Source organism: Lipophrys pholis (assembly GCF_963383615.2).
Source record: "Lipophrys pholis genome assembly, chromosome: 15".
NCBI classification, from domain to species: Eukaryota; Metazoa; Chordata; class Actinopteri; order Blenniiformes; family Blenniidae; genus Lipophrys; species Lipophrys pholis.
In genome coordinates, this window is record NC_137642.1 from 8,923,313 (window position 1) to 8,945,102 (window position 21,790).

At 41.4% G+C, this 21,790-nt stretch overlaps 1 protein-coding gene across 2 annotated transcripts in view; it reads right to left on the reverse strand.

Annotated features, from left to right (window-relative positions):
- adam12b (ADAM metallopeptidase domain 12b) overlaps positions 1-21,790 on the reverse strand; it is an 88,312-nt gene that overhangs the window by 59,907 nt on the left and 6,615 nt on the right. For both annotated transcript variants that reach the window (XM_080481136.1, XM_080481135.1), the window contains exons 2-3: positions 13,138-13,259; positions 10,359-10,432 (exon numbers count right to left, since the gene is read on the reverse strand). In XM_080481136.1, coding sequence (XP_080337262.1) covers positions 10,359-10,432; positions 13,138-13,259 — 196 coding nt within the window. The remainder of the gene's footprint in view (positions 1-10,358; positions 10,433-13,137; positions 13,260-21,790) is intronic.

The window sequence follows — 21,790 nt, forward strand, 5'->3', positions numbered from 1 at the left end:
GACTGATGACGAGCAAGGACAGCAGCAGGACATGCATATTGGGAACAATTTATACGTTAGACCCCCCCCACAGTAGTTTTTGTAGGTGGTTCTTTACTCTACTTTAAATTGCTTTAATTTGTTCAGCTTAAACTTTGAGGCCTTATTTCAAAACCAATTTCTCTGCCTTTCGGTTTGTTAAACCTGATTTGTTAAACAATATTTCCAAGGGGACATTAATAGTTTGTTAGCAAACTCCCCAGCATGCATTGTTTGAGAGTTGCTTACAAAAAGTAAAACAGTTCTGACAAGCTTGTTTAGTCAACTGAACTGAGGATCTATCTTGAGAAAAAAAAAAAACATTTTCAGACATCTGTCATATTTACAAAAGGAAAGAGGAAGTTATGGCTCTAAATGAAAGCTGCTTTGTTTATGTTCTTGGTGAATTGGGTCTTAAGTGTAAATAAACTGTGGCTTCAGTTTGCTGGACTTTTGCGAGTGACTAAGAATAATGACATGGTGACAAACGGGAGTATTAAATTCAGGTTTTGCCTTCATTAGACCTTGTTTACACGACAGGGATTAGTTGGAAACGATATTGAGTCTGTGTTCGCTTGCTTGCCTTCACAGAAGTTATCAAATATATATAAGCGCTACAGCAAATGAATATGAATTTAGCAAATAAAAAAAAATAAAAAAAGGAACATGGGATATGATAAAAAGTCAATGTTTGAGAAGAAACACAGAAAATATCTTCCAATGAACTCCATAAACAAAACCTATGGCGAGCCAGCTGAAGAAATGCTTTAGAGCAGCACATCTGCTGACGGCAGTGAGCGTTTAGTGGATCAGACCTTATGTGGTTTAAGAGGCCCACAGTAATGTCGTGGTTCCTACCCTCTTCTCATAACAACAAGGTCGTGGGTCCAAATATGGAGATTACTCCAGTTTCTAGTTTACCATAGGAGCCTGTGTGTGTGATGTGTGTGTGAGTGTCTCTCTGCGTTTGCCCACTGATACCTTGCAGGCTGTAGCTGCAGTACAATGGGCTCAAACGCTCAGCAACTCTGAATTTGATAAAGCTGTAAAGAATAAATGGATGGAATATTTAATTTAATTTCCGGTTTACAGCTATATGATTGTTTGATGCATTATAAACTGTTATAGACTTTATCACACTGCCAACACTGTAGTTGTAATCAACTCAACAGACTCACAAAAAATAAATCTTAGTAATTTGTCTCATAAAAGACCACGTCAAACATTTTTTATTTTAATTTTTTTAAATCACAGTGTCAGTATTCATGAAAAGGTTTAGTTTCCAAGCAAATCAAGAGGCTGCATGCCAGTATATGTGATATTATATTGAATATAGAAGAATTCCCTCTCAATCTGTGATGTTACATGCCACACATCCTGCCCTCCTGGGCTCCCAGCACACATCTGCCTTTATTGTGAACACACACACTTCCTCGTGTTTGTACAGCGACCTCGCATGCACGCATAACTCATGCTGTGGTGAGACAAATCTGGTGAGTGTCACATTGCAGGGGCGTTAAGCTCTTTAAAACAGATGAAAGCAAGTCCTAAAAATAATGGTTCAAATGAAATTTCAAGACCAATTTTTCTTTGTAGAAATGCATTTGCAGTTGAAACGCTTTCGTTGTGGTTCACTGAAAAAAGCTTTTGTGTTGTAAAGTGAAGAATGTGACCTGTGCATACAAAACATACCTCTTGACATGTGCTTGTGTTGCTCTCATTTCTATTAAGGCTATCTATTTGAATAGATTTACAACTTTTACAACTCGTATAATCTTTCCACTGCTGCAGGTTTGTAGCTTCAGCTCGGGAGCATCAGCCTCAAGTGCATTAATCTATTTAATCTGTAACTTATTACACCTGTACGGACTCTTGGTGGAGATTAGATCCAACCATAATGGACAATTGCTGTTAAGAGAGTCCAATAGCTGCTGAGTTTTGCAGTCTCAGGCAGAAAAGTACTTATTTCTCATGACCCCACCACAATTAACCAATTCTCCGGACTGAGCTGAGTTACAGGGGAGGATGTGAATCATACAAACAAAGCAATTTCTCCTACGAAAAAGGAACTCGCATCTTTGCATTTATGGCTGAAGATTTCTGGAGGTTGTGTGTGAGATGTGATTATGATACACTCCACTGTGGACTGATTCCCTGGTCGAGGAAGGGTAATTCAATCACATAGTGTAAACTAATGGCTGTGTCCCGTCGTAGACGGATGAAAATATGATGTACGAATCACAAGTGCATTTTATTATCTTGACAAATCTCTCTATGTATAGCGAGGTAATGTAATCACTCCTGCATCATACACTCAAGTGCGTGTTTTCTGCTGATGCAGATGAATGATGCCTGTGATAAATATGGATATTATGCATCATCAACATCTGTCGCCCCACTCTACCGCATCAAAACAATCCAACACCGATAATAGATTTTCTCCTCACCAACACCAAGGTAATGGTTCACCTCGCCTGCGTCGCACTGGGCATATCACTGAGTCTAATTTAAAATAAAAAGAGCAGCAGTCTTTTCAAAGAGCTTGTAGAAAAAGCCGCAAATGCATCACCTATGCGTTCCTATTTTCATAGATCCTCTTTGCACAGTGCTCAGATATAAAATAGTAAAATGTTTATCCGTCCTGGGTCCAACCAGCTCACTTCCATTGTTGGGTGACCCATCAAGGGTCTCGCAGGAGGAAAAAAAAAAATGCTAAAACACAAACTGACCATAGTGGCTAAGTGCTGTGGCGCCAACATCCTTTTTCCTGCTGCGAAACCCTAAAAATATATATGTGGTTGGGAACAAAAAGATGACGCTCTGACTCGACATGTTGCATTAGCAAAATGAACCATTAATCTATTTTAGCAATGATTAGAATGTACAAGAGTTTCTGTGTAAGGCAATTAAATTGTAATAGACTTGAAGCTGCTCAATCACAAATTTACGTACAAATATTATCATGACAAACTCATCTGAAACTTGCCGATAGAATTCAATCAGACCCTTGGGAAATGGGGAGGCAAAGAGAAAGGGGTGAATCAAAGAAGGGGGACTTGGGGTGGAAAATCCCTGATGACTTGAAGAGAAAGACTTGGAGCAACTTGGCTTTGATCCAAGAGGCCAAAAAAAAAAAAAAAAAAAAAAACTACCACTCTAATCTTTTTTTTTCAGGCAACACCTGAGACGAATCTCTTCCCCTTCCTCTCTCTCTCTCTCTCTCTCTCTCTCTCTCTCTCTCTCTCTCTCTCTCTCTCTCTCTCTCTCTTTTTGTGTCCTTCAAGACTTGGCAAATTTCCCCAAGGGCACTCTGCATTATCCACAACCTCTTCAGCCAACTAATTAAAGATGGCAGGAGGCAAAATGCGATTACTATGTGGTCTAAGCTCGACAAAAACCACAATGTCATCGGTTGGGGGGGAGTGGTGGAATTCCCCCCAAAAATAGAGCCGATAGTCAAACACCCATAGCGAGAAAGGAGACCTGTGGGTAGATCTCATCTCACGAGCACTTTGTTTCAAAGGCTGACACTTCCAGAAACCCTGCAGCAGGTAAATGACCTACACTTACTGCAGTTAACCTACATCGCAAACGGAGGGAAGTCTGCCACTGTCAAGAGGTAGAACAGCCCAGCTTTAAAGCAAACCCTATTTAGAAGACACTCTCAAGAGTGGACACAAACGTCTCACGTAGACCGTCTCCCAAAACGTAGCACGGACCTTTTGAATTGTGACCGATCTTTTGAATTCTGAGCACAGTGACGCACCAACCTGCCCATTGTTTGTTTTATTTTGCAAATGTTTGCGGGTGTTTGTGTAAGTTCGAGCACGTTAAACGTGCTCAGAGACCCAGCGGCTATGCATGTGGTCGGCAGTTTCAGTGTACATTGGAAGACTGCCCACCGACACAAGTTTCCCGGTGGAGGTTACAGTGACTTTGCCGCAACGCGGTCCAAACCGAGAGACCTCAGCTTCACCGGCCTTCACAGCCGGCGTGAAGAAGAGCCCGGGGTTGGAAAAGCAAGGATGGGTGGTAAATTGTGAGGCGTCGATACAGGAAAGCAGACTAATATCTGCATGCGGATGCACTGTGTTTACTGGAGCTTTGTTTGCATGGTGAGGATGCCTGCTGGAGGGACGACTGGGCCAAACAGTTTTCTGAAGATGATGGCGCAATGTTTTTATGTTTGTGCTTTTTTTGCAATGGGTTGAATTTCTGATGTGGCCCCTTTGTGACTCTAATTCTTAAATTTCATTCGATACGCAAATAAAGTATTTTCATTCTGAGGGTATAGAGTATCATACCAGGAAATCAGGGGGTAACACACAAAAAAAAATATCAAAAAAACCAAAGTGAGTGTGAAACTGTTATTGTAAACCCCCTGTAGGTGAACTGGTGTTTCACCTAATAATGCATTAAGTGATTGCGACAGACAAAAACAAAATGCTTTGGCACCTAAAGGAAATTCACACAGAGTCTTGGCACCAGAGTCCAAGTTACACATACGTTGGCACCAAACAGCCGCCCGAGGTCCAACGCGCCCTGCTGGTAACTTTGACAGGGTCTCAGGTGGCGTGGTGACAGAGAGGCTGCTCAGGGAAAAACACGACTGTGCAGAGAGCGTGGGAGGAAAGTATAGGAGAAGATGGCGGTAGAGAAACCTGAATGTAGACAGAGAATCAGTGGGACGTGACAGGAAGAAAAGCATCACAACAACCTGATTGCAGATTTGCAGGAACAGAGGGAGTGGGAGTGATGGAAGAGCCGGTGCGAGAGGCAGCGGCAGAAGAAGAAAAAAAAAAAAAAAGGAGAGAAAAAGACTGTCAAAGAATTGCCTGTAAAGTTTCCTGCCGCTCAACATCCCGCGTCCGTCCCCGTTCCTGACCTTGCTGATGTCACCAGGTCGGCACGTGTTTATTTAGACCGCATGGGAATGCAATATTGCTGAGTCGCTACACATACAAGCCTGATGAGGAACTCCAGCTGGAACAGACGGAGCCACACATAGCTCAACTTATCGCATACTCGTGACAGATCCAATTAAAGTGCAAAGGAAACCTGGGATCTCTCTTTGTCTGGTCCAAGACTCTGCTCATTGAACTGACTGGGTAATGATAATAATACACCCCCTCTGTGGTACCACACATCACGGTCCATCATGACATTGTCAGTCGAGTTATTGAAAATGGGGGTGACTTCTTCTTTCTCATGGAAAACACACCAAGGATGTTGCTATGGGGATTTTTTTTATTTTTTTTGTCCAAAAAGACATCATGATGTTGTTTAGATGTGGCCATGTGTTTCAAAGGGGCTGTTAACTCTTTTCTTTCCTGCCACGGAAGAATGAAAGGATATGCTCTCACTGGGAAATGTATGGTCTTGTGTAGAAAGCCAGTTCGAGCGCGGACACGTCCAGCTCATTGTGTTTCAAGGAGAAAAGCTGAAAAGAGAAATTTTAGGAGGAAGATTTTATAGTTGGATATGACTGAGTGAATCACAATATCACAATGGCAGAGCATATTGTATGCCTTAAGTAAATGACTTTCAGCAATGTTGGCGCAGCATTGAACACAAAAGACGCAAAAGAGATTAATCAGGCAAACCATCGAGTGACACTGAAATGAAATGTGATGAATTGGCAGGGGTTTTGAAGAACGATCCTCAGACATTTAAGAAATGTTGACACTTGACCTGTAAAATCCTTAATTATACACCTTTAGTTTTTTAAATGGTGGCTGATCAGGCAGTTTTATTGAAGCCGTCTTTGTGGAAAAACTCAGTAATTCCCTTGTTGAAGTAAAACTAAGTGCTGTATTTTACCATTTAGAAATGAAAACGTTCTAACTAATAACCTAAGAAAACTCACACAGGTACTTAATTCAGAAGCTTTCCAACCGAGGCCCGACTCGATCTGGCTTTCATTAAAAATGCAAATAACTTATTTCCATCTGGGCATTTTGAGCTGTGCCATATCTTAAAAAAAAAACAACCAAAAAAACAAACATGTGTGCATGTGTACATAATTTACCTGGGGAAGAAAATCTATTCACACACCCACAATATGGGGACTTCTTGTCCTTGTTTTGACCTCAGCAAAGTTACCATCAGGAAAATCACGACACTCTTGGGTTAGGAAGTTTTTAAAACTAACTTTAGGGTAGGGTCGAAAACTACTGCATGTAATTGCGTCGATAATAGCACAAAACGTGTGTGTGCGTGTGTGTGTGTGTGTGTGTATATATATATATATATATATATATATATATATATTTCACTACTGGGTCACACAAAGCACAAATAAATACTCAAACTCGAGAATACATCACTGACTGGATCCAGCTGTAAATCTTTGCCACGTCCTTCTACCTATTCTCCCTCACACACACACACACACACACACACACACACACACACACACACACACACACACACACACACACACACACACACACACACACACACACACACACACACACACACACACACACACACACACACACACACACACACACACACACACACACACACACACACACACACACACACACACACACACACACACACACACACACACACACACACACACACACACCTTTGTCCCCCAGACACTGCTATTGAAGTCTTTAATCAAGACTAATGTGGAATGTCCCATACGACTACCATTAATCATTTGAAGCTGGGCAACTGTGCCATTGATCAATGCATTACTTCAAAGCAGCTGCTGCTGGCACACGTCCTCACGTCTGTCCGGCTCCGTTTAGACTGTGCAACACATCAAGCCTGAAATACTGTGTATGACACAGTCATTTCCAGCACTCCTTTGGAAATGGGCATATATTTCCTGTGGTTTAACTGCACTGCTGGGTTTGAATGAGCCAGCACATGGGGAAATGGCAAAGAAGAAAGGCTTATTTAAGTCACTTCCTCGAGAGGAACTCAAGCACGGACCTGAAGAAATTGAAATTCAGAACGGAGTACAAAGCTACAAATATTTACTCTGAGTTGATGATTATTTGTCACTGGCATTCACAAAGAAACACTATGTGCTGAGATTTGACGAGAACCTCTTTTGACAACTGTGATGGCGATCCTTGTGCTAATACCTGGTAAGAGTGACACAAAGTCTGTGAAAACGAGCTTGTTCGGCTAAACAGTGTTTTTTTTCAACGGTTTAAATCCCAGAGGCTGGCAAGGACACAGGAAACATGGCCTCTACCAGTCTAATGAGGTTTAACCATATGAAATAAACTGTGACATTTACAAGGTTTCCCCCCCCCCCCCCCCCCCAAAAAAAAACCCTGCTAAAAGCTTTGTGTATTCCACCTATAAAACATGCATGTATCCGCGCACACACATGCATGCAGTGAGTCCCCACTGACTTCCTTCGTCAGTAAATTTGTACTTGTCTTGCAAGTGGCCAAGTATTTGTGGGACGTTGCCAAGTGGCTAACAAACTGTTTATTAATTGGATCCGGTAGTGTGTTTATATTGGTGAGCACAAAGATCATCTCACAGTGGCCTTGGAACAGGTGTGCACTGTGTGGCAGTGCCAAATGAGCAAATTGCATGGGCTCAGCAGATTCATGTAAAAAAAAAAGAAAAAAGGATGAGGCTTCATCGAAAACCTGCAATAACTCAGCACGCAGAGGCACAACTTAACGCTCCAGAGGTCTGTGCACTGCATTTCAATCTGTCCTCCTCCACTAGTGCTCGGTTCTTCTTTTAGTCTCCGTACTGTAAAGGTTTGACCTCCAAATGTTTGATACCGCATTCATCATTTCCAATAAAGTTTTAAAAAATCCAAAGCTTCAGTGTGAATAATGTTATTGTCTCATGAAGTCATTCAAATAAAATGTAAAAAAAACCCAAAAAACATTATAAGTACATTAGCTGCTATTTTGAAGCATAATCAACCATAGAAAATGACTACAGTATTTTAGGCAATTTTATGCATTATTACTTAAAAGCAATGTTTAAAACTGGCTGAGAAGCAAATCGTTTTGAGTGTCCGAACACTGCTTGGTGCCTTAAATTATAAAATATGTTCGCAGTAGGGGCTTTAACCCGACGGAAGCTATTCATTAAATCAGACACATCCGTAGACATATTCCTTCTATCAAGTTTCTTAAAAAAAAGGAGAAGGAAAAGACACCCTATTTCTTACAGGCCTGAAGCACTAAATATAAACTGCAGAGAGGCATAAAAATATAAACCCACTGAAGAAATGTATGCTGACAGTGAGCATCTGCGAGTGAAGCCAGAAGGGCAGTTCTGGGTAAAAATGGGAAACGCTGCCGTTAACTCTCGGAACCTGGAGGCCTTTCGTTCCATGTGCCCTCTCGTCTCTTCCTCTGCCCCAGACTGAACGTATGCAACTTGGACACAGCAGACAGACAGAGGTCAGAGACCACCTGTTCTGGGTTGGCTGAACTGGTGAAGCGATATCAGAGGACACATCTGGCCTGACGGAGAACAGCCCGGATGGGAATGGTGACGTGCTCCCGGGCTGGTGACGGCTGGTGACAGATGAATCACAGCTGAGGCTGAGGTCACCAGAGGTCACTCAGAAAACAAGGAACGGACGGGTTAGTCAGGACAGTTTTTTGTTTTTTTGTTTTTTTTAAAGCGGGGCAAATTTTCTAGACAGGAGCATTGATGCAATGAGATTTTTCAGGTTTTGGAGGAAGTGGTTTAGATTGGATCTGGACACGGCTGTCTTTTTTTTCCCAGCTTTCTCACACGCTGCTTTTTCTTTCCAAATGATAATTAAATGATCAGATTTACTTCAGATTTAGATTTCAGCTCTTCTTCCTATTTGGTGAGTCCAAAATAGATACGATTTTAGCAATTCAACAGTTAAATATTACAAATGTAGTGACTATTTAGTCAAACGTAGAGAACAGTTGCTACACTCACAAATTGAGGTTTGTATTTCTAATATATGGATCAAAATTCCTCAATATGAGTGCAACTGCTGTGCATTGGGCTCTGACCTCTATTGAAATGTTGGTGACCTCCTTGAACACCTTCGCCTCTGCTTAACATGCTGCTCACACGATGATAAATGACACCAAAACAAGGCTGTAACTCCCTGTAGATTCTCTCCTGTTTTTTGCTGAGGAGGAGTTAGAGACACAATAACAGGGAAAAATGCTTGGTTTGTACCGCATTTTTGTAAATCCTATTATGTTCTACACTTGTTTTCATTTAAAATGGTCTCTCAAATGTCACAATTCATCCATAGATATTCTGGATATTAGGAATGCCTCCAGAAAATATAGGCAGGGATGAAAAGCTCAGCGCCTCAGCTTGACAACAGATGGTGCCACATTGGTGACACCAACATTTATCCCGACGATCAAACTGTGCACACGGTGCCCAGTTTAATCTTGATTTGAAAGACATCCAGTGCCGAGGCCTGGTACGGTGGTCAGCCTGAGCCGACGGCCTGCCGAGCATGCGATGCACTGAGGGGGAAACCCTGGATTTCTGCAGTGTCTGTTTTTCATTTTCAAACTCAGACACCATCCGACACTCTGAATCTCTGTAGTCTGATGCGAGTTTGTTCAAGAGTTACGACTGATGGGGGTCTGACCAGTAGCAGACCAAGCCCATCAATTCTATGTCAATATCTGTATCCCACAGCAGCCGGATAAAATATTATGCCTCCACTCCCCCTGAATAAGAAATAGTGGCAGAAACAAGAACACAATCACTGAGGACATCTTGTGAGATTGTAAATTTTCTCAGGATATGTGACCTGCCCTGTCTTCCGGCTCTACAGCAATCTTTCTTTCCCCTCTCTTTATGGATATTTTCACTCTATATGACACAGTTTGGGAGTATCTGTGTGTGTATCTACATATTTATGAACTCCATATGATCCCGACCCCGCGTTTGAGAGCTGACCGTATTATTTTTTTGCCACATGGAAGGAAAAGCATTGATGAGAAGAAAGAAAGAGAAAAGAAGGGCACGACAAGCACGTCCTCCGAGCTCTTCTCTGCCTTCTTTTTTTTTTTTTTTTATATATATATATATCAGCTTTCATCTCTCGGCCCTTCAGAGGGACTGAACCATAAAAGAGTCCAATCACAAGGGGACATATTATTTTCCCCTTCCTTGAATTCACGATATCATAGCCCAGGCTCATACAACTTCTCCTCCTCTTGCATATATAACTCAGCCAGCCATAGTCAAGAGTAAGTGTTTCTTACTATCTGGCTCTGTGTAATTAACATAAAAAAAAATATATAAAGTTTCATAATTGGATTTCTCTCTTTCTGTGCTTACAGTGAACGTGGGAAGGGACGTTGCAATTGATCACAGGAGAAACTTACTCGTTTTTCTCCAGCAGCAGGACGAGCCGTTCACCTTCCGCAGTGACCAGCAGCTGGAGAGACGCAGGATGCATCTGAAACACAAGGAGATGTCAGGAGCGTTGGGGGTGCTGCCCCGATCTCACCCATCCTGTCCGTGGATCAGCGTTTTGAGGGAGGCTTCATCTTACTTTGAGACTGCACGCACGGCAGGATGTTCCAAGACACAATGGCGTTAGAGGAAGAGGAAGAAAGTTTCCACATCCTCTGTGCATGACCCAGAGGGGCAAATGGAACAAGCGTTATGTATCTAATGATGCCGTCACAAAGTAGTTGGAATGTTAATAGAATCTCGTGCGTTGAATTTATTCACAACGGAATGAATTAATCGATTTGATTTAGCAGACAGTGAGAAATACAGATGGACCAATACCGCACATACCTGAGTGTATTATGTAGCTTCATAATAAACGTTCCGCATTATGTGACTTTTAATAGAGAGATTTTACAGCAAATACATTGAAATTCTTATTCAATAGCAAGTTGTTTTTTTTTCTGTAGTTTTTGCATAGGACACGAGGACCTGCCAGACCAAGCTATTAGCTGAAGAACATCAGGCGACAGGCTGCATACCTGCAACTACTCTGCAAGGTGACCGCATTTACAGCGCCCCGTTGTTCTGTTAAAAAAAAAAAAAAGAAAAACTGCCTCCAATGCGTGCAATAGCATGATGGAAAAACCCAGTGACTCACGTCTTTATCGAAATGATGTGTGATTGTTCAGCTGCACTTCAAGTAGTTATAAATCTGAAAATATAGCTGCTCCCCAATAACTCAGATTGCTTTTGCCAGTTACCACTGCATCACATAAACAGGCTCTCTATATATATTTATTTATTTTATGATAAAAACAACTGGTACAGAGGATGGGGATATTTGCAGCATATGGGATGTGAATCATATTTTTAGAGTGAACCGAGAACATAAGTTCAGTGCAACAAGTTTCTGAGGCAATTTCAATGCAGAAACACCTCTGACCACTATCCATGAGTGTTTTGATGCTACTTATTTCGGCACCAAGATGATAATAATGCAGAAGTTTTTTTTTTTCCTTTTTTTTTTTTCCCCCTGGCATTCTCAAATGCGTCGTTGGAGGTTTGAGCCTCTATCGAATTTCAGAACTCCAATTTCCCAACAAATAGCTCTCAGATGACTTCATGCATTTCAGAGACCCGCTGTTATCAGAGCGAAGCAGCCTTCATTCAGCAGAACAGAGGCAGAGTAGGTCCGTGCTGGATACCCATCGTGTCATCTTATCACAGAAAGATGGGAAATTTAAGACAAAAGAGGTTCATGCATCTGAACCTGTAGTGATACTTAAATATATAGATGTGCTGAATGAGGAACAGATAGAGATTATGTGTGAGGAGTTGACATTTGAGATGCACTGGTTGGTCTTTCCGTGTGACATTCTTTTGGGACCGCTGACCGATGCCTTCGGGCCAATAACTTTGTCGTTGTCGTCATTCCGAAGCTCTTTGTCTGAGTTACTGTTTTGGTGTGTGTGTGTGTGTGTGTGTGTGTGTGTGTGTGTGTGTGTGTGTGTGTGTGTGTGTGTGTGTGTGTGTGTGTGTGTGTGTGTGTGTGTGTGTGTGTGTGTGTGTGTGTGTGTGTGTGTGTGTGTGTGTGTCTATCCATTCTGCTAAGACTGTCAGTAATGGCCGTGCAATTCTTTTATTTCTTGATAACCTTCTATCAGCACAAGAAATAGCTCTATAAATCTGTTACCCAGTGAGGTTTAAAGCTTACTGCAATCTCTGATAAGACAATCACAAGCTGCCCTCGTGGTCACTTTAATTTGGAGGGGGTCAATTTGGAGATAGCCTAAAGTGAAATTGTTGTTTCTGCCGAAGAGAAAATGCATGCGTGCCCGCGGCGGCGGAGGAGGAAGCATTTTCTTACGTTTTTGAAAATGAGTGCATAATTAAGTCCATAAAGCTTGAGGTTTCATTTCCCCCATGTCTGTGAAACATGTTTGTAATGTTCATGTAATTAACATCATTGCGATCTCCTGCTGACTGACTCTGTGAGAAGAGAGAAAAAAAAAAGGAGCTCTCTCAGATGGTGACTTCCCTAGACCAGGAAAAATGTTTGATTGCTTAGGGAGTTTCTCAACACCTACGCATTTCCCTCCTCTGGAAAAGTTTCCCTAACGTTGTGGTGGGGGATGCCGAATTTCAAACATTTTCTTTTCCAGCTGTGGTAAGTGGGACATGCTCGCTCTCCCTGCCTGAGAACGCAAACCGGAGGGCTCCACAAACAGATAAGTCGACTGGATGCATCTGTGCATATTTTAGTCTTGTACGGTACGACGTAGAAAGGAAATTACATAGTATGCAAAATACTACAAAGTGGTCAAACTCTTCAGGTCTGGTTTCTGCTGAATTGTAAAACTGTCAAAAAGGTTGCGATTCAGGAGTAATTCCAGTATCTGGATTGCCTACAGGGCAAGATCATAGTCAAAGAACAAAAGAGGAAATAATTCAAAATAAGGCGGAGGGAGAGAGGGAGTGGAGGAATCACGACAGAGTTTAGACCACGAGGGGAAAACAGGAAAAATACAGCCTTTGAAGGGAATCAAGTAAGCAAGCAGCAGAGGAGGAAATCATATACTGTGGTTATGTCAAACAGAAAGACAGACATCCACACTTGGCTTAGACTGCTGGCGTCGGTTCAGCTGCCGTCTCAGCCTGCTTACGACCAATAAGCTTGTGCTGCTAAATGGTCTTGTGAGTATTTACCCCGGGCGTGAGCTGGCTGAGAGGTCTGCTCTCTTTCCCCTGCAGCATCAGAGGTATGGTGGTCCCAAAGCGCGGTGGTCGGGTTGCCGTCCCATGGTGCTCCGCTCTGTCTGGACTACTTCCTGTGAAAAGATCATCAGCGCAGCATAATGAGAATCTGATCAAATCAAGCGCCACACAACAAGCATCACAGCCTTGCAACAGCAAATAGAAATGATTCCCATCTCAACAATTAGATCAAATGTAGTCTGTATAGTTTTCTTTCTTTTTTTTTTTTTTTTAATTTGACCTCCAGGTCATATGCAAAACATCACCCCGATCAATGAATTAATTAACTTTCACAATGCACTCAAACCGAGGGGACAACAACGTGAGTCATGTTTCTCTCTGAAGGCCCCATTAATGCATCAAAACGCAGGGAAGCCTCAGCACTATTAAATATTGTGGACAGTGCTGGCAAGAAGTAGTAAAAGCTCACTCCATTTCCTGAGAGTGGATGTGCTTTCCCCCAAAGGACCTCTGCAACAGGACCAAAGCCACAGACAGGGCATCAATAATAGACGTTCTCACGCAGTTTATGAGTAACTCGTCCAGTGCAATCTGGCCACATGGGAATGTTATTTAAAAAAAAAACTGAATTGGGGGGGTTCATACTGAAGGTCAGAAAATGGACTCTGCAGAGGAGACTGCTTTCCCACTTCCTCTGTGTCATATCACTCCAGTCAACTTTTTCACTCTCACTGAAATTAAATTAGCAAAGTTAGAAGTCAGTTAAGCTAATTAGCTCTTAAAAGTCGGCTCACTTGGGAGGCAAACAGTGAGGGATGTATACATAGCATAAGCATAAGATGAAGCATACCAAATTGTATTAGTGCTTCAAGCTGAATGTGAGGATCACAGCATCCCCCCCCTAAGTGTGTCTCTCAGCTCTCTACCCACTTCTCCCACAGACAACTGAAGGCTGTCCCTAATGTTCCCGCGGTCTTATTGAACATGTCTGCACTGTAGAAGACACAGCGGGTTTCCTGTGAAGCCCAATAAATACTACAAACCCACAGGCAGTGGAGACAGAGCAGGGTGGTGTTGGGTCTGTGTGTGTGTGTGTGTGTGTGTGTGTGTGTGTGTGTGTGTGTGTGTGTGTGTGTGTGTGTGGGGGGGGGGGGGGGGGGGGGGGGGGGGGGGGGTTGTTTTCACGCTCCGACTATCCGACCTGAAAGACTCTGATGCATCTTTATTTACAATCAAGTCGAGACGTGTCCCCCTCGTCTCTGGAGATCTTTGCAGTGTGCACATGTTTAATGAACGACACGATATGCAGCAAGAGCTCAGCTCTACATACTTTCTTCTTCACTTTACTAAAAATCCTCCCGCCTGGAAGTGTGTTGATTTGCATGTACCATGACTATCGAACATCTTGACGGGCCCTTGCTTTTGACGACAGAAATCAGCGATGACTCCAGCGCCATCTCACCTCCGTTTCTTAGCGGATCAAATAAATTGCAAACGGCGGCTGCCCGTTGCCACGAGTGTGGCCCAGACTCTCCATTCATCCACGGTGCGTAATAGGCTAACAAGGGCATAAAAGAGACCTCCTACATTTAATGGGATATTTGAACATGTGCCGATGGTAGTTTGTTGGTTTTAGTGGTGCATGAAAACCAGCGTTAAGACAGCATGACTGAGACCACAGGCTGTGGCGAGAGCGCCATTAAAGGAGAGCAGTAAAAGGAAAGTCAGGCAGACGTCTTGTTAATAAAAAAAATAAAAAAAATAAAGAAAAAAGCCTTCGACACTTCCACTGGTGTTCCTCACAAATCATTGGGATCGCTCAGATACTAAATAAGCTTGTGTTCATTAAATGAGGACGATTCAGAGAGGAGACTGCAGGTCGCGGTGGGACAGAAACTAACTAGCTCGCACACAGTTTTTTGGGGTTTTTGCTTTTCTTTTCTTTTTTTTTTAGGCCACATCGAAGAACTGAAGTGTTTATAGTTGTTTCTGGAGGGCTGTAATTTATGTGTGGTGAAGATCTGCTCTTATAGATGCCGATGAAAAGTCTGTGCTCACTTTCAGGCAATCTTTTCTTGAAGGTTAAACTTGTTTATACATACAAAAAAAAAAAGAAAAAGACTAAATGGGATGCATTTGTCTTTCAAAAGAAAATACATAAGAGGTAAAAATCAAGTACTGTTTCTCTTTTTTCTTCTCTTCTTCTCCACACTGCTGGTTAGTTTTTGGGAGAAGTAATAGTCTGTCTTTAATGTTGGATGCCTGATTCAGGGGTCTTGGCGGCTGTTTGATGTTTAGGCAATTTGTTTGATGCGTGATAACCTCTTTAATAAGTCAATTACTGACGGGGTAGACTGTGTGTGCCTACGTGTGTGTGTGTGTGTGTGCGTGCGTGCGTGCGTGCGTGTGTGTGTATGTGTGTGTGTGTGTGTGTGCGTGTGTGTCAAGCCTTTTCTCCATACTACTGCTAAGTATGCATCATTTGTCACTGCTCCCCAGAAGATGAATTCCCTTTTCTATGTGGCATTCACCACTATCATTCTCATAGGTCTGTCGTCTGTGAGAACCTTTTAAATTCAAACTAAAACTGGGTTATCCAACGTGTTTTCCTGCAAGTATCATGATTGCTAAGCCAACCACAGTTGGACCCCAATCCAGGACACAAGGGAGAATCTGCTGCGGGTCCTGTATCTAAAAAAACACAAGCTCTGTTCGACAGCCAAAAATCGCTCTCCCCTCAACAGCAACACAAATCAGATTCCTTTTAAAGGGGAACTCCATTTCGAATGAGCAAACAAAGACAATATTTTCTTCTAACATCTGCATTTAGACTGGAACGCTGATGAGCTAATAGGTGACGTGATTTCAAACAGTGGCTGATGTGCTCAGCAGGGGAGTGACACAGCCGATGACATAAACAAAATGAGCCACAATTACTGCAGTCAACTGGAGGAAGTTGTCTGATTTCAGTCGGAAAGTCTTTATTATATACCTTTACCATGACACCCACTGCATCCAGGAGGTTTGACTTGTTTTTCTCCCTATCTTTGATGGATGTGTGGCATGATTTGCTACAGCAGGTCTAAAATGATTTGATAGTGAATAGATTATACCCTCAGAAGACATATTATGGCTTTTTCTTTCCAGGAATCGTGTGTAAGTTACGTTTGTCGATGGCATGGCATATAATGATTCCTGGATGTGTTCTAGATACCCTGCCAAGGTTTTCCAATAGGTCATTCTGTGCTGTTTGAGCTCCCACAGATCACATATATTGAACTACAGTGTTATGCAAAAATATTTTCTGACTCTGTCTCTGACTAATTATTAGAACGGTTACTATATATACTATGTAATGAATGGTAATCTTTAGTATAAAAAGTTTTTCTCAAAACTGGTGCACAATTTCTGATGAGAAATCTCTTCATATCAAAGCGACCTTGTCTCCCAGAAACACTCCTCTAGCCTATTGCAGTCCCTGTCACATTTAATTTTCCAAATGTTCCCTGATATTTTGTTTAAAATTAATAAATAACCCATTAAATGGTCACATATTTCACTTTCACCATGCTGCCTATGTTGTATTGTGAATAAATGTGAATTTGTACACATTTAATACACATACCAACTGTTGCATTCGATTTCTGTTCACATTTCACATACTGTCGCTGCCGTTTTGAAAGTGGAGTTGTAGATCCATGGATATTGACAGATGCAGATTGAGCAGTGTTTTTGTTCAGGAGCAAAATAGCAACCTGTTTTGCTGCAGTATATACTTGAACAACACAACCATTAAGGAGTGCCTCACTTGAGGCTAAAAAGAGAAAATCAACAAGGTCAAAAGAGGTGGATGAAGGTAATCTATGGGAAAGGTGTTAAGGGAGTACGAGAGAGTGAATATCACAGTGGGACTTCTAAGACCTTCTGTAATCTGATTAGCCTCAAACAACGCTTGCATATGAAATACGTGCAATGTGCCGGAATTTGTATGGACAAGAAAGAACATTTATCATTATGCCGTAGCAGGAAAGTGCAAAAAAAAATAAACAAAATACTACCTTGGCTCAAATGTAACAGAAAAATGTACCAACATGATTTAAGCAGAGGGTCGGGAGTGTAGCGAGGGAAATAAAGGAGTTACAAAAATATCCAACCAGGTTTAAGAGCGTAAACATACATACAAATAAAATTAAGTGAAGTTTGACGTTGGCAAAATCGGATCATTGTGAAGTAAATGCCAGATAACTTTCATCGTATGACTTCAGTTGTTTGGCAACACCGAAAAATGATCTATAATAGCAGCAGATGAAAAGATGAGAAATCAGATTATCAATTTGATAATGACAAAGATTAATATCAGAAAAGGCTGCAAAAGCTGCCGCTCTGAGCCTCCATCTGTAGCTGCTCTAAACAGGTAAACTGGGACCAGGAGTGAGTCACTCAAGAGCTTTAGTTTCCTCGAAAATTACTGAAATTAACATGCATGCAGGGCTTTAAAAAAAAAGAAAAATTCTGAATATACTCTTGCACCAGATTGCTGATGAGCAACACTCACCAGAGGTGAGTTCATCTGTTGCAAAATTCGATTGGAGTCTGGATCAAACCCAGAACCATTTCTGGAAGTACCCAGTGCATTGATCACTCGTATCGATCGCAAAATGGGCGACGTATCGAGCCAAGCTGAAACCGCAGCATGAAAAGTGAGGGAGGTGTTATCATTAGTGCGGGCAGGTTGTTTTCTCAAACGTTTCATTTATCCGATGACACTTTCACAGAGCATAAATGAAATGAAGAGGAGCAATGCAGAATAGAGCAACTTCTGAGGATTCTAATCAATGGTGCATTGGGGCAGAAATCTTTGAGTTAAGACCAGAAAAAACAAAACAAAAAAAAAACACCATGTCCACATCGAGAATATCAGAAGATAAACTACAAGAAAAGTTGTCATCAGCACTGCAACACAAGACACGCATATATTCTCCTGTTTTATTTCAGATCATCAACTGGCTCGGTGAGGCTAATGAGGTCTATTTTCAGCATCTGAGGAACAGTGGGTATGAGATTAAAAAAAAAATAAAAAAATCTACTTAAGGTAACTCTTTGAAACTACTCTCTTTCCCAGTTTAACAGTGATGGGGTGCGCTTTTTCCACCCTAAAGTTGAAATGGTAAAAAAAAAAAAAACTGTTATTTCAACTTGCAAAAACATCTACACTACAAACTTGACATGTATGTCATTGTAGGGCTGCTCACTGCTTAAAATTGTAGTGTCCCCACATGTGTAGGCATTTTACAGCAAGACTTTGCAATGACAGAAAAACAAACCGTGTGTGTGTGTGTGTGTGTGTGTGTGTGTGTGTGTGTGTTTAACCTGTGATGGATGGCAGCCTGTCCAAAGAGTCCCTGCTCCTTGATTTATGGCAGTGTCAGTCCTTGTGACTTTGACAAAACAGGATTGAAAGATGGGTGGATGAACGACGCTGTGGCCGACTGAGATGCTACCCAGTTTAGCATGAAGGCAAGAACCAAGAGAAAAAAAAAAGTGCACTCGCAACTCTAAAGCATTCTGTAATTACATAATTTATGTAAACACACATCAGGGATGTAGTCCTGAATAAATGCAAAGCAAGTGCCATGACAGTATCGTATTTAATTTCGCTCTGGAATTAATAAAGTATTTCTATTTTAATTAAATACTTTCTGTTCAATGACAACATAAGGAGATTGATTCCGGTTAGTGGGATTAAACATTGGCCGAGTGATGGACTGAGAGTTGTTCAGGATATGCCCACTTTTGATTAACTGCATATGGAAGCTGAGCGAATGGATGAAACTTGACATGATGAGTATTTCTTGGCTGAATGTTGTCACACATGTTGTGAACTCCCAAACAACCATGTGAGACAGAACGCTACAATGAAGAACCACGAAGAATCGCCTTTGCATTAGAAAAATAGGCTAATCTGTTGCCATTGCAGGAACTAAATGGAAACTTTTGTTGAACCAGATTCTCTTTTTAACCTTCTATTATTTATGTTAAGATTTGCTTTTAGCTGTTAGTTCATACCGGGCAAAGGGGTACTATATACATATTATACTGATGCTTGGCATGTACGTACTTGTACTGAGAACTGTCATTTAAAGTTCACACAAATGATTCTTTTTTCGCTCTACACAATAGTTGACACTTTCAAGCTTTCTAAATTAAATAAACACCCATGACAAGTTGTCTTTTTAGATTTACAATTAGGCATTAGAATGCATGCAACATCTCCAGTAGCTTTTTTCAAAAACATGATGTGTTTTCTGCTTTTTCGATGAGTCTGTGTGAGATATACCCTCCTGAGAAAAACTGGAATTAAAGCAAAGGAATGATACACTGCTGAGGTGTCGAGATTTTTCTTACTTCTGCCACAGATACCCACAGATTCTCTTAGATAAGTAACTTAAGGATTAAAGGTGGAAAACTGTTTAGATTTTTAAGTCAAAGCGAAGTCGTGGAACTCTATAAACACTCGGTTACTGATTCTGTGGAAGAAAGAAAAAAGCCACTGACCTAAATATGACGATGGATGCCACACCTACATTGTGCCCTTGGAAATAAAAAGACCTTAACAAAGAGAATGGTGAATGAGGTCTCTTTCAAACAGCACAGCTCCTGACGGTCTTAACAAAGCGGTTCCTCGAGGTAAAAGCTGACACAATCCTGCAACATGAATCAGTCGCTTATGCCTGCGAGCTTGTCCTGGTATTTATTCAATTAGCCGGGACACAGTAAGACATCGAGCTAATCTTTGACTGCATTACATGTTATTACAGAAGGCCTGGGCTCAGTGCGAGTTGCAGTGAGGCTTCGGCTTCTTTTCACAACAAATACTTCCTGCTTCCAGGACATCAAAGTGCACATTATACAATCCTTTCTTCTTTCTATAAACAGTAAAAGAAGCCTTGCTGCTGACACAGTTCTTCAATATGATGTTCCTCAAGTCATAAAATACATTCAGGCGCAGTAATAGCAATGTTTAAAAAAGGGGGGACTGAAGCTCTCTGAAGTCCCAGCTACTTTGCCGCAAATGAATTGATGTCTGATGCGAGGAGCTACTTCAAAGAAACATCTTACAACTGGGAAAAAAAAAAAAAAAAAAGTCAGTCAGAGAACATATGTACAGGTTTGTCTTCTGCATTGAGACTAAAATTCACAAATGGATTTTTCCATCTCTGTGTTTTATCACGAGCAGGCCTGCTTTTACTGCTCTGGTTTGCGTTGTCTGGCAGTAAAATGGAAATTGCAGTATATTGAATAAGACATTGGTGGCCAGAGCCGCAATTTCCAGGCACTTGTGATTTTCAAAGGTGTGTACCCTCAAAAACATTAACATGTATTCAGTATATCTATTTGGAAATGATGATTTGTGGGCGACGATGGCAAAATATTGTTGCCACATCAGTGCATTATCTGTCTTTTTCCTGGAAGGCAGAAACAAATATTTTTTAGCTCTAATAGTGCTTATCACAGCCCACTCTATAATCCAAATGTGTCCAAAAACTGTACTTTCAGATGGTTCAGAAATTAAATCCATAAGTAGCTTGAGACTTCCAATATGAGCACAGTGGCGTAGACAGACACATGGAGAGGAAATCCTCAGCCCCAATACAACTCTAACTTTGATAAAGTGATGCAGAAGATGGATGGATGGATGTGATATGTTCTCTAGGAGTCTACAAGGTGGTACTTGAGGTACTTGTCTCATAGAACGAAGATCCCAGACACGAGCATGGGGCTTTTCAAGAAAAGGTTTGCATTCGTGGTTGATCTGGCCGTCTTCCACAATCCAAATCCGTGTTTGTTGGGTAAATTGAAGACAAACTGTTTGTAGATGTTAGTATGTGTTGGTCCTACAATGAACTGGCTGCCTGTTCAGAGTTCACTCCACCATTTGTTATGTTTTATAGTCAGCTGGTCACAAGGGGCTTCTGGAGATGTGGTTTCAATGCTTTCATGTAGTTTAGCATGCAGGCAATTCCAAATTGGCAGAAATTAGGAATTGAAGTACCGTAGTTTTGCCAAGATCTGTAGTCAGTCATTACCCAATGTGCTGAAGAAATTAAAAAGACAGAAATTCCGAGAAAAAGGCAGGCAGGAGCCAATGTCATACATTGTCTGGGAAACTGCTTCATTTTTCCCCCCTGAATCCATATTTTGGATGGCTTTTACTGCAGATGCTAATCTACTGTAAGTTCCTCTAAGTTGAGTGAAAATTCTGACCTGTTGGCAGCATCTGGAAAAAAAAAGAAAGACTTTACTGCATTACTGAAGACATGAGATTTATCTTCCGAGCACAAAAGAAATTTGCACCACGTTTTATCGCAATCAGCGGCTGTCAGAGTATTTTATATGACACTAAAAATGTCAATGTCGCAAGGGAAGTTAGGGATAAAGACAAATGTGTGTGATTTAGGTCTATAAGATCCTTCAGGGACTAGTAGTACCAAGTTTTGACAAAGTCATGAAAACTCATTGGCCATATGTCAAAGTTATTCACCAATTAACTAAGAAACCAACAAACTAGAATTGTAATTCCCAGTGATGTGTCCATACTGATCTTAAACAGCCTCACCCTGGTAAAAAAAATAAAAAAAACATT